At 39.5% G+C, this 13,635-nt stretch overlaps 1 protein-coding gene across 1 annotated transcript in view; it reads right to left on the minus strand.

Moving 5' to 3' along the window:
- UBE2E1 (ubiquitin conjugating enzyme E2 E1) overlaps positions 1 to 13,635 on the minus strand; it is a gene marked incomplete at both ends in the record, with an annotated part of 521,622 nt that overhangs the window by 241,482 nt on the left and 266,505 nt on the right. Inside the window, one exon of the mRNA XM_084246429.1 lies at positions 7,316 to 7,413. Within this exon, the coding sequence (XP_084102555.1) occupies positions 7,316 to 7,413 (98 nt within the window). Of the gene's footprint in view, positions 7,414 to 13,635 lie in introns of the transcript that reaches the window.

Raw genomic sequence — 13,635 nt, forward strand, 5'->3', positions numbered from 1 at the left:
TCCATTCACTCTCCCTAAGTTATCCCATTCTCTTCCACAATCACATTCCCGTCCACACTCTGAGGATGCCCAACTTCATATTAAAATCCTGGTTACTGAATTTTCCTGAACGTGATTCGAGTCTATTTAATGGCCAGTCATTTCTACTTGGATGTACTCAAGGCACCTCAATCACATGTTCAAAACGGAACTTCAACTGTCTTGTTGCTGCTCCACATTCTCCACATATCGTCCTTGTTGCCAGGTGCACAGTTGGCCCAGCAGCGTCATGTCTGCATTCCAAATCATGGAAGGTGTAAAGACAGAAAGGAGGGTAAGCACTTTTCTTATATAGGTGTGACCTGGACTTTGCTCTCCTCACTTCCTTGGGCTAGAATTTAGTTCCATGGCCATTCCCAGCTGTAAAGAAGAGGATTAATTAGTTATTGCTGGGTAACAAAGCACTTCAAAACTCAGTGGCTTAAGTCAACACTGTTTACTATTGCTCATAAACATACGGGTCAGGTGGACATCTGTCTGGGTTGATGCACCTGCATGAACTGTACGCTGTGGCTCTGTGGTCTCTCAGCTTCTAATAGGCTGGCCCTAGGCTGATTCTCATGGCATGGAAGCGTTCCAAGGTAGTCAGGAAGTGCACAAGACCTCGAAGGCCAAGATGACTCCCACTGTCGTCTACTAGCCAAAGTTAAGTAATGAGGTCAACACTGACAGTAAGTGGGGGGTAAAAAAAGAAAGGTCCATCTTTTCAGGAAAAATCTGAACAGGATGTGGATGGAGAATTAGGGCCATTTTTGGAATCCACCTACTACATGGAGACTGGGGAATTTAGTTTGTAGGTATGGTGGCCACGTGCCCAGTGAAAACTCCAATGGTTCTATTTATAAAAGGATTGGATACTAGGGCTAATTTATACACTCCATTTTAGAAGGAATTAAAGCTCTCTATTCATCTTCCCTAAATGGAGGTTATACTCTCAATCTTTTGCTATATATATTACCACTCAGACAAAATTTTTATTCATAAGTAGAGCTCATTTTTGATTTCCCTTTACTCTGCTGACCCAATGACTTAATCCTTGACCTCTCAATCCATGAAACTAATCAAATAACTTACAAATATTTTGGGAGTTTAATACACAGCATCTTTGTGTTATTTTGCAGTGTCTAGGAAAGTAGAATTTTTATGTCAACTTGTAAAAAATATATACCTATTTTATTTTTTACATCAAAACATAATTTTTATATGAACCTATTTTCCTCTCCTTTTCAACTATAAAAATCCAAAATAACAACTAAACATTACCATTCTTCCAAAATCCAACAGCCCAAATCTGGACTGACAAGTACATCTGGTATTTTATTACACACTAAGAATACATGAGAATTTGAGGATTCTTTAATACAAACAAATGTTTCAGATTTAAATAAAAATGCATAGTCATACTTGAATTTTAAATAATTTTCTCATTATTGTTTAAAGTGGTAGAATCTCTTGAGGATTAACAATAGCTTCTAGAGTTTCTTGACCTAGGTTTTGAATAACTGTTCATAAGCTGCCTTTAAAAAAAAAAAAAAAAAGATTTATTTATTTATTTATTTATACAAGCACTGGGTACAGTCAGAAGTGTGGGAGGGTGAGAGAATTCACCAGAGCCAGAGCGGGAAACAGTATAGGCAGACTGATGATACACTGCTGAGGGGAGCAGGGGGCGGCAGGAGAGATCTGCGCGCCATGTGGGACCCTCACCCGGGGTGGCTGTGGATCGAACCGGTGCTGCAGAGGCTGCGGGCAGCTTCTCAGCCCAGCTCTCAGCCACTGCGCCACCGGGGAGGCCGTCCATAAGCTGCTTTTTAAAATCATAGCACTTGGAACTGATTGGTGGTGAACAAAAAGTTGTTTGTTGATCTAAAGGAGAGAGACTAAAACTGCCAGATTTCATGGAGGTGGCCATCTTCACTTATCTGTCAGTGGTTTCAAGTTGGAGATTCAACAGACAATGAAGAATGTTATCTACTTTCCATGCAACCTCAATAGAGACAGGCTGTATCAAGAGAGGATAACTTCTTTCTCCTTTGTACTGTTCTTGCTCTATACACTAAAGAGAAGAATCTTGCTTGTGTTTCTCAATGTGCTCAGTAGCACCAACGTCAAAGCATCTGTGGCTTTTCTGCTGAATAGCCTAATAAATTTAGATTTCCTGTAAGCTGTAATGTTATTGTCATTCTGAACTTTGACCTTCCACATAAGATTTTGAGACAGATGAGAGGCCAATGTTGCAGGGTGCTGGGGATGATATGAGAGTGGGATTAGGGTTGGCCATATCAGTTCTAAAAGATGCTGGCATTATTGGGTAAAGATTTTTCTGTAGCCAAACTGAAAATCCTCACTCGAAGATTCTGGAGCAGTCTGTGTTGGTACCACTTTGACTATATGGATATGTAAACAGGCAAGAGATATAGGGGCTTATACTAGTGCTTCCATTTTCCTGGATCTCATACATAAGTTTTTTTAAATTCCTGGATTTCCCTTTAAAACAATCTTCTCAAGGAACAGGCACACTAAAGCATAGAAAAGCCTTTCATTTGAAAGAATAGTTTTTTTCCTTCATATGATGCATACTTATTGGCAAAGAAAAGCAAAGCAGAAAGGAAAGGCATAAGTTGAAAATGATTGAAATAACATTCACAGTTATTCAACCAAAATATAGTATATATAATTTCTAGTCATAAAACAAAATTATTTTTTAAAATGCATTTTTATGCTTAAGATTATTCATTCATAGAGAGGGATACATACCTTAAGTTATATTTGAAGATGTAAAGGCAGGATGAAGTGATTCATGTGCTATCAGAAATCCATCGAGTGGAGGGAGTTCCTCAGAACTTAGCGTGCACACCTCTTATAGAAGGACTGCTGGGTATCCAATCAGTACCATTCTTCAGGGAAAACACTTCTTTGGGCCACTTAAACTGGCCCTGTGGAATATTAGAGACATTACGCTGAAATTTAGTCCTAGCACTGAAGTTTGTATGAACTGGTGTGTCCCAGATGAGAGGGTTCCTGATACAAGGGACTTCCCAGTTTAAAACAGTTTGGAAAGTCCTGGCCAAACTGGGATATATTGGCCACCCTAAGCCACATGTTTGTGGTAGAATGTGAGAGTGGAAGGTGCCTAGTGGAGAAAGAAGGTTCCAGGCTTAAGGGAACCAGTCAGTTCCTCAGGGGAAGCATAGGTGTGGGGAAATGAGTGATTATGGGAGGTCCTCAGAGGCCAACCTTCCCTTAGCCCTTTGAAAATGCCAACAAGATATTCCAAATATAATATAGCTTGAAGTACTATGATTCAGACTTTAAATAGGTTTGCTCATATTTCCTTTGAGGACAACTGCAGAAAGGGACATTGTGTGCTGCCCCACATGCTAGAGAACCCCATACAGAAGAGACATTTTGAGGGTTACAAGGTCACCTTGAAATAAAATACAAGGGTAGGTGAGGATCCTCTGGTACAGATTTCCTGGGTACAATTTCAACTGTTCTCAATATTAACTATGAACATATCCCTTTTAAAGCACAAATTATTATAGAGACAATTAAAAACTGCCATGTCTGAAAATAATTATCAGACTCTTTTATGGAAGTACTAAGATGCAGAGAATTTTGGGGGTCTTCCAAGTGACATGTTTCTCCATGGCATCTCTCAAATCAGAAATGCTGTTTGTTCTCCCAGTTAATAACAGGTCTATATTTCCTTTAACCTGTTTTTCCCACCTACTGACACTGGCAAAATCTCTACCACCGAGACATGGCAGAGCACCTTGACTCTAACATTGGATTATGCCAATTTGTTTTTATAGATTGATCTTATAAATACAGGAAAGGTATATACAAGATTTTGTAATTGATAGCGAGGGCTCTTGGGTGGGAATCTCACTCTGATGCCTTGTTAGCTGTGTAAAAAATGAGAGTCACTGTCTTAGTCAGCTGAGGCTGCTGGAACAAAACACCACAGACTAGGTGACAAGAACAATAGAAATTTATCTCATGCAGTTGGGTGCCAGCAGATTGGATTCCAGTGAGGACCCTCATCCAGTTTGTAGTGTTGGTTTCTCACTATGTCCTCACAAGATGGAACTCTTTGATGAGGGCAAACCTCAATCCGGAGGACACTGATGTCATAACCTAATCATTCCCCAAGGCCCCACCCTCCTATTACCATCACCTTGGGGATTAGGATTTCAACATAGGAATTTAAGGGGGACAATATTTAAACTATCACAGTTAGCTTACATTCTAAAGGTGAAGATCAGGTTTTAAGGTAACCTCTGACCTGGTACATAGTACATTCTGAAAAAATACTTCCTTTTTTCCTAGTTCCCAAAACCAACATTCCATGATGAACTTCTAGTTTACTTTCTAATCTTGAAATGATAAGACTGACTACTTATGCATTTGCTATCTTCAATGGGTTCCTCTAGAACAACAGATGAAGAACAATATTTATTTGAAGTTTTATGACAAATTAAAGCCACAACCACCTCAGTGATTTAAGATTCAAAAAATGTCATTTCAAACTATTTTCTCAATGACCAATGGTCCTGCCTTAGCCAAGTACCTGCCAAGATTTTATTTAACAAAGTTACAAAATACTACAACTAGCAGTAATTGGTATGCAAAGCTAAATAATATAGGTTGTAAAATAATTCCTAAATTTTAGAAATGTTATAATTATCAAAACTATTTAGCTCTCTGAGTGTTAAACTACTCCCAAATCTTAATTTATAAATGTTCTGAAAACTTAGTGGAACTGGAATGCCTGCTGTGATTATAGATCTCAAGCAAAATTGCCATGTTATCCAGAATCTAGATTTACCAGGCACAACTAAAACTTCAATGGTCTCTCTTTTCTCTAGCTTTCACATTTTGAGGGATGGGTACTTTTGTTTGTCATTAAATATTCAGAGTTCATAAAAATGGGCAGAAGTGTTATTGACTCCTCATATTAAATTAGCATTAAACCTAAAAGTGACAGGGAAAGCAAACAGATTTGTGATAGGATCTTCTACTAGAATGGTTGTATTCTCTGGCTTCCAAATAATATACATGTTAAAATGATCTAAAGTATACAACCAGATATGAGAATATCCTGGATATTTTATAGAAAATGTGTGTCCGTTGGAGTTGACATTTTAAAAGAAAAGCAAACTGAATTTAAACATTGTCTATAAGAATCAGCATTAATATCAAGAGTCTATTTTAATCAGTCAAAAGTAAAAAAAATAAAAGCCATTAAGCAAATTGCAATGCCTTTAGAGTATAATTTTTAAATCTATAAAGTAAAAATAAAAACCTCTGTGAGAAAGACTGCGGGAAATAAAACATTTTCAATGATTTTCTAAAAATTAGTCTTATAATAATTAAATTTACTTTATTTTAAAGAAAAATGTTTAACGGTTAGTTATCTGACATCTGACTCTCTCCCTCCCTGGACTCTGGTGGTCTGTACCAGGAATTAGCAAACTACAACTCAAGGCTAAATCCACTATACTTACTGTTTGGGAAAGTAACTATGTCCCTTCACACGTATTATCTGTAGTTCCTTTTGCTACAACTATAGACTTGAGTAGTTGTGACAGAGACCATATGGTATTCTGCTGTGCTGGAAAATGTTTTCAAATAAAATGAGGAAATCATTATTAGAACTAGAAAAAAACATCCCCAGGTACTTTGGTTCAAAAGTAACATTTTCAATATTTAATTATATTTCCCTTGGGATTTCTTTTTAGCCATTTAAAAACAACAAAAACCTGTATCTTTTAAATCAGAAATATAGAGGCGAGTAACTTACTATTGAAAATCCTATATTCAGCAGCAAAGGTATTCCTTAAATGACACCAAACTATATGTTTGAACTACGAACTATTATTAGTGGAAGCAGGAGTTTCCAATATGCCTTATAACACAAAGAACCTTGACCTGACTATCAATTAGCATATCAGTGTGTGTTTCAAGCTGCTCCACACAAGTTTTCTCTGCTTCCTATAGCTGCATACCTGAAAAAACACAAGGTCAAAGCCAGAACAGACATAACCTCATCACTGAACGTGCTACACAAAGTTGGATTTACGTCTTCCACCAAAATCACGGAGAAAAAGAAAAAAGCAAAACTCAAGGGCAATCATTATAACACTTTAAAGAGGAAAAAAGAGAAATCAATTCAAAAGTGATTGAACACAATGAATGGCTCAGCCTTCACTTTCGCTAGAGGGTTAATTTTGGAGTCACATATTTTGATTGTTCAGTGAAGTGGTGGTGACAAAAAGGATTTCTAATGTCCAGCCAAAATGTGAAATGAGAATAATCTGAAACCACCGTAAGATCATCAGGCTATTGCAACTGGCGAAATCCCACGTTAATCAATTCAATACAAAGAAACATTAAAAGGTTTGAGATGTAAAATGTACTTAAATATGTAATGGAGTTAGACAAGCCTTGCCACATGGAAGGCTGTGCTGGTCACCAGGACACAAAGTAAACGCTGGGTTACCAGGAGTGCATTTATCAGCCACAGTGATTTATTGAGTGCTTTAATAATGCAAGTGTACATCAACTGATCCACAGTCAAAAGTGGCAGGTCCCTAAGAAATTTACAAGCACTTTAAGTAAATCAAAATACATATTATTTTGTTCAATCCAACCGTCTTCTGCGTGAGGGACAGAAGGCTAGTGATAAACAGAGTCTCTGTAATGCACAGTGATTCTGATTGAAGCTTTTGTACAAAAACTTGTTCCCAGTAGCATGCACCCACCAATAAAGACTTCAGTACAAAAAATTAACCCTAAGCACTACATTTAGGTAGAAACAAGATATAATTCTGAATTCGTATTTTCCCAAAGATCACATAAAAGGAAAAAAATTAAAATAAAACAAATAATAAAAAACAAAACCACACAGTAATACAAGGCTTTGTAAGAAAGCTCTTATTACAGACTGACATTTTTTGTTCTGAAGGAAAAAAAAAAAAAAAAACAAAAAAAAAACAAAAAAGATTTCCATCCAAATTGAGGTGGGGGGGGAAAAAAACCCAATTCTTTCAAGTTAACAGAAATCAAAAAAAAGGAATAAAACAAGAGGTGGGAGGGAAGGGGGAAGAGAAGGAAACAGGGGAGGCAGGAGAGGGACAGATGACATACCATCACAGAACGGTTCAAATTTAATAAAAATAAGAAAATAAGAACCGAGGTCGGAGGGGTGGGTAGGGCTATTGATGCACTTGGTGAATGTGCTTGCACAGGTCCGGCGGGGGCAGGCGGGGCCCTATGTGGCATACCGCTTGGTCCACTGTCTGGCCATCCGGTCGTGCTCCGCTCTGTTGGTCATGTACTGTGTGGCGATGCTGCCCACCAGAGGGTCAGCTGGAAGGGAAGCAGAGTCAGGAGTCAGTAAACACCAGCACCTCTTCCTATTTCAAAGTTGGAGAAGGTGTTTCTGGAAAGTTGGTCCTTGTTCCTGGAGGAGCTGTGGGGATTTGAGAAGCTGCTGCTCTAACCTGGAACAAGTCACTTTAGCAATGACTGAACATGACTTGCCACTGAAGGACCACATTTCATTGCCTGAAGGGTTATCTACCTGGGTTTTTACTGACACCTTTTGCTCTATTTCTTTTTTTCTTTTTAAAGATTTATTGATTGATTGATTTATACATACATACAAGCACTGGGTACAGTCAGAAGCGCGGGAGGGTGAGAGAATTCACCAGAGCCAGAGCGGGGAGCAGAGCAGGCAGAAGGACCGAAGTACACTGCTGAGGGGAGCAGTGGGCGGCAGGAGAGGTCTGTGTGCCATGTGGGATCCTCCTCCTGTGGCCGGGGAGCAGCCGGGGATCGAACTGGCGCTGGGGAGGCTGCGGGCAGCTTTGCAACCCAGCGCTCAACTGCTGTGCCACCGGGGAGGCCCCTTTGCTCTATTTCTTGACAAGTGTTATCCTCTCTCCCTGTCCCCATGATACACTTCTCATCCTCTTTTTTTTTTTTTTATTTAAGGGTTTTTTTTTTTTTTTAGATTTATTTATTTATTTATACAAGCACTGGGTACAGTCAGAAGTGGGGGGGGGGGTGAGAGAATTCACCAGAGCCAGAGCGGGGAGCAGAGCAGGCAGAAGGACTGAAGTACACTGCTGAGGGGAGCAATGGGCGGCAGGAGAGGTCTGCGCACCATGTGGGACCCTCCTCTGGTGGCCTTGGAGCAGCCGGGGATGGAACCGGTGCTGCACAGGCTGCGGGAAGCTTTGCAACCCAGCGCTCAACCACTGTGCCACCTGGGAGGCCCCTCTTATTTTCAAGGAGGTATTTCTCTCAAAATGCAGGTCTGCTATGGGAGGTGGACTTCGAGGTCCTTGTTGAGATCTGGGAAGCAGCTCTGGTGGCATGGACAACTCCTCGACCCTGTTTCAGACTTCAGGCAGGGGCACTCACGTCCCTCTTCCTGTGCTGAGGTAATGCACAGGGCCTCAGAGAAGACAATCAAGCTGCCTCCATTAGTGAGACCCCATGACACAGGGAGTGATCTACTTCTTCCAAATTTGAGAATACCAAAATGCACACAAGTCTTGATTATAAAAATACCATTAGAAGTTAATAATAGTCAACCCTCATTGATTTACCACTTCCTAAAACTTTATCATATTAAGGACTTGAGTCTCCGTGGCAGTTGATACATGATGATAAGAAGGGTGAGTCACTTGCCTGAGGAGCTGGAGAGCCCAAATTCTTAACTCCAGGCCTACTATTCTCTACCCAGACAGGATCAATCCTTACTGGGGGGGAAAAAAAAAATCAAGCAATATTAAAAAAAAAAGTTTAGATTTCTGGAAATCCCAGAATCTACTCCTTTCCTTCCATTCTCTATTTTCACTTCTTCCCTCATCTTCATTTATTTATTTATTTTTAAAAGATTTATTTATTTATACAAGCACTGGGTACAGTCAGAAGCGCGGGAGGGTAAGAGAATTCACCAGAGCCAGAGTGGGGAGCAGAGTAGGCAGAAGGACCGAAGTACACTGCTGAGGGGAGCAGCGGGCGGCAGGAGAGGTCTGCGCGCCATGTGGGACCCTCCTCCGGTGGCCGGGGAGCAGCAGGGGATCGAACTGGCGCCGGGGAGGCTGCGGGCAGCTTCGCAACCCAGCGCTCAACCGCTGCACCACCGGGGAGGCCCCTTTCCTCATCTTTTTATTCCCTTATTTTTGGTGTTGAGAATTTAGGTGTAGTAGAGCAAGTAGTAAGAAGGAACCTAAAGGGAAAAGGAGAAAAATTAGCAAAAGCTAATGTTAAATATAAAAAAAGGGTAAAGAACATGGAAGTGTGACTCTTGGCTGATGTCACCTGCAACTTGGGCAGATTCTGGGACTCTAACCTGGTAAGATATTCATGTTCCCCGTGTTCTCAGTTATTAAAGCTACAATGGAAACATACCTTTTTAATGATCTTCTGAGGTAGATCAAAATAAAGTCTTTGAAAGTCCTCCCAACATAACCTTGCTTAAGTTTTAACAAACCTTGTTTAGGGTTTTTTGGACTTGCTGCTAAGCCTGTTATAATTATTATGGGAGCGGTCAGTTTCTCACATTCATTTATATCACAGTTAATGGACCACCCAGTAGACAGGTCTGTTCAGTACTCTTGCCTTCTGCCTATGCTCTCTGATTTTTCTCCTTCAGCTGCTAAATTACTGAAACTGAAACTTTTAAACCAGCTCAGTCAGGGTTCAAGATTTAAACCAGTAGACACAACTGTAGACACAAAATACCTGGAAATTGGCCAATATACTTTTAAAAAATGTGGGCTTTCAGTTCAGACTAAGTAATGACTTTAGAATCTAAAGGGCCAAGAAGAGGGCTGAGTCACACTTCTCTACCCTTGAAAAAAATCATCTCATTCTAATTTCTGGTAGTCTAGAATTCTTAGGGTAAACCTGGGTATCTTTAGTAGCTTAAGTCTACATCACCCAAGAGAGATGGTTAAATTGACTCTTTGTTAGTGAAACACACCCAAGTTCCATCTGCACTACCTAACTTGCAGACTGAGGTAAAGGACAGGCTTAACATCAGAGGAATGACCAGTGACTTAATGTTCCACCTCAAACTGAATCTGCCTGTCATTTTAGCTCAAGCAGGCAGAGGGAGATAGGTGAAGGATAGGGAACAGTAAACTATGGGGTAAGGAAAGGAGTTACATCAATCTTCAGTGCTCTTTTAGCAGAGGCATGGGGGAGGGAGGAGTGGAAATCTCAAAAACAAGTTACAGTGCAAAGAAAATAAACATGCAATATGCCAACATTTTTTGGTATGCTTAATTAATTAACAGTCAATTTCAGAGTTCCTTTTACCCTTTCAAGTTTGATTAAAAATTTTTTCTATCTTTTCTATTTATCTTACACATGCTAATTATAAAAACAATAATGGTAATTAAAAACCTCAGACAATACAAAAGACAGAAAGTTGCAAGTGAAGACAAGACCATCTGCAAATTCACTCAGAGAGAAATACAATTAACATTTTGATATGTCATTTTGCACACACCATTGGAAAACATTAACTTATAGTCCACTTTTGTAATTTTTAAAAAATATTATAGGGTGAATAACTTTTTGGTCAATAATTACAGAACCGTTTCATCATTTTCCACATTCATCTAAACTAATAACCAATTTTCTACCTAGAAACACTTAACCCCCAATTTTTTGCTTTACAAACAATTCTATGAAGATTATTGTGTGTGTTTCGTTGTAAACTTATGCCAGTTTTAAATCTGTTTAAAGTACAAATGAAGGAATGAAGTAAAGGAATGAATTAATAAAAAAACCAAATGTTATTAAACAAATTGTTCTCAATGTCAATATATTTTTGCTGAATAAAAGAAAAACTGCAAGTCCTAGATTGAAACTGCAAAAATACGTGTAGCCAATAACTATCACAGTGAGTTCAATGGCATAAGATACCCTTTTTGCAGTGTATTTATAATTATGATATTAAGTAAGGTGGAATCTTGCTACAGGGTTTCATATTTCATACATACAGATATAACAAGGAGGATACAAGAGTCTCCAAACACAAATTACTTGATTTTCTTGACCTAAAGTTTTTTCTGAAAAAAAGTAAAAATTTCTCATCATTTTGAGTTTTTAGATTGTGACTACTTTCCCACATCTTTACAGTGTCAATGTGAGATTACCATCTGTCATTCTTCTTCCTCTGCGCTAAAGAGAAACCACAAAGTTCACCATTGGATAAGTAAATTGAAATTTAAGTCTCCTACATTTTTTGTCTTTGTTCAACAATTGCTTGAATTTTTGAAAAGAGGAGCATGTTCCTACTTAACAGCATAGGGTTAGACAATTTTAAGCACTTAATTCTCCCAAACACCAGTGTGGCATGTAGTACAGAGCCCCTCAGGCAGATGCAGAGGATTTACAGTGTAGTCAACGGGAAGTCGTGGGAGTGGGAGCTGGTTTACAATGCACTCCATTAACTAGACCTCGAAACCACACTGCTTCATCCGTTTAATAAAAATCATGTCACTTTTGTCGACACATACTAGCTATGAAATACGAGCCCTGACTAAGACTGAAAGATCAGGGACGATGGGCGATACATTGTCTTTTTACTCTTCTCCACTTTGTCCATTTCACCTCCTCCCTACACAGTTCCAGGCATACAGAGTTGCTGTTCAGTAAATGCTAGTGGAATGAATAACAATCAGTGAAAGATGATCACATTGAGTACTCTGCCCCTCCCCCCCTTTTTTGAGTTTTGTGGTATGTGCACCCTTGATTCTAGAAGAGACTCAAACAACAACTGCTGCCCTGTCTCAAGCTTTGTCTAATGGCTGGGGCTACACAGAGTACTCTGGTGGCAAATGGGGTTTACAACTCCATCCAGAAAACTGGGGGGGGGGCAGGGATCATGACTAAAGAGGATAAGAGACAGCTGAATGGTGAAAGGAAAACGCAGAGAAGACACGCAGACTGCTGAACTGCTGAGACATCTATTTGCAAAGTCAAAAAACATTCTAAGTTGGCTACTAGGAGGTGTGGAGAAATTAACAAGGAAAAAAATTTATTCCCTTTTCTTAAGGAAACATACATGCTCTCAAAGAATATAGTGGGAAAAGGTATGGGCTTTGGATACAGACTGCCTGGGAATCTAAGTTCCACTAACAACTGAGTCATCTTCTGCAAATTACTTAACCGCTCTATGCTCAGTTTTTTCAACTGCAAAATGAAGGCAACAAAAAGTACCTACTCCAGAGAATGATGAGACTTAATGAATTAATTCTTATAAAGCACCTATAATTTCTGCTATTATTTAAACATGAAGGCAGGTGAGTAAGTATTCACATAAACATTTAAATGTCTCCTTTGAAGACATTCTCTTCAGATAAAATCTGAAGTCCCTACCATGGCTCCCAAGACCTGTGATCTAGAGCTTCTCTTTCTGGCCTCCTCCCCCGTGCTTTCACTAGAAAAAACGACTTGCAGTTTCTCAGGGAGCCCTGCTCTTTGAGGCTCTGCATCTTTGCTTACGCTGTTTACTTTCTTCTCAAGCCTCTGCTGATTTCTCAACATTCATCTCCAGCATAGCCTCTCGGAGGTGTCTTCGAGGGGTTTCCCAGGAGTCTTATGTGCCCTATTTCTGTTTTGTCTGCTCATATTTCTGTCACTGCACTGAGAATACTGCCTTTTAGTTGCCTGTTTACTTATCCGTATTTCCCACTTGACTGCAGTCTGCACAGCCATTCACTCAACTAGTATTTACTGAGTTCTACACTCTGTTCCAGGAACTGGAGAAACTAGTGCTAAACAAATTCCTGCCCTCATGGGACTCTGCTTGTCTTCTCTGTATCCCACTTATTAACTCTATGTTTACTTCATGGATGTATGGTTGGGCAGAAGAATATAAGACAAAAAAAATAAGGTGCACACACAAAACAGCCATAAACAGCAGCTACTCCCCAAGGCAGGTGTCTCTCTGCAGCACTAGCACTGTCAGTTGTTCATCATAGAAGTCTTTCCTCTAAACATGGATTATTAGCAAGTAAAAGATGGGAGCCGGGTAACAATTCTCACAGCTTTCTTTCACTTTTCGCCTGATCTATTTTAAAAAAAAAAATCCACCATCATTTGTATTTACTGTTAATATACGATACTGGTTTTAAAAACACTGGTAAGTGTTATGTATACAACCTGGAATCAAAAACCTCTTGCCTAAGACAAACATTACGTACAAGGGGAAGATTTGGAACTGTCGTCAAATGTATTCACGACTATGTTCCAGGTGAGATGGCAGGGGAGATGTCACAAAAGAAAAAGCTGCTGGAATGAAACATGTCTTAATAATGTCCACTGCAGATACTAAAACTGATGGAAAAGCACTTGGTAACAACCAAAGGCTCATGGCAGGAGAAGCAGTGCACCCAATGATGGCTGAGAAGCAGCACATGAATGCAAAAATATGAGAAATAAAAATGTGAGGGCACAATTTTCATGTGCTCCTTAAATACTCAGAAATCATTTTCTTTACTCACTGCTTCAGTTTGCAGAAGTGCTTCAATGACATGGCACCACCATCATCAGCCAAATCTT

Source organism: Talpa europaea (assembly GCF_964194135.1).
Source record: "Talpa europaea genome assembly, chromosome: 11".
NCBI classification, from domain to species: domain Eukaryota; kingdom Metazoa; phylum Chordata; class Mammalia; order Eulipotyphla; family Talpidae; genus Talpa; species Talpa europaea.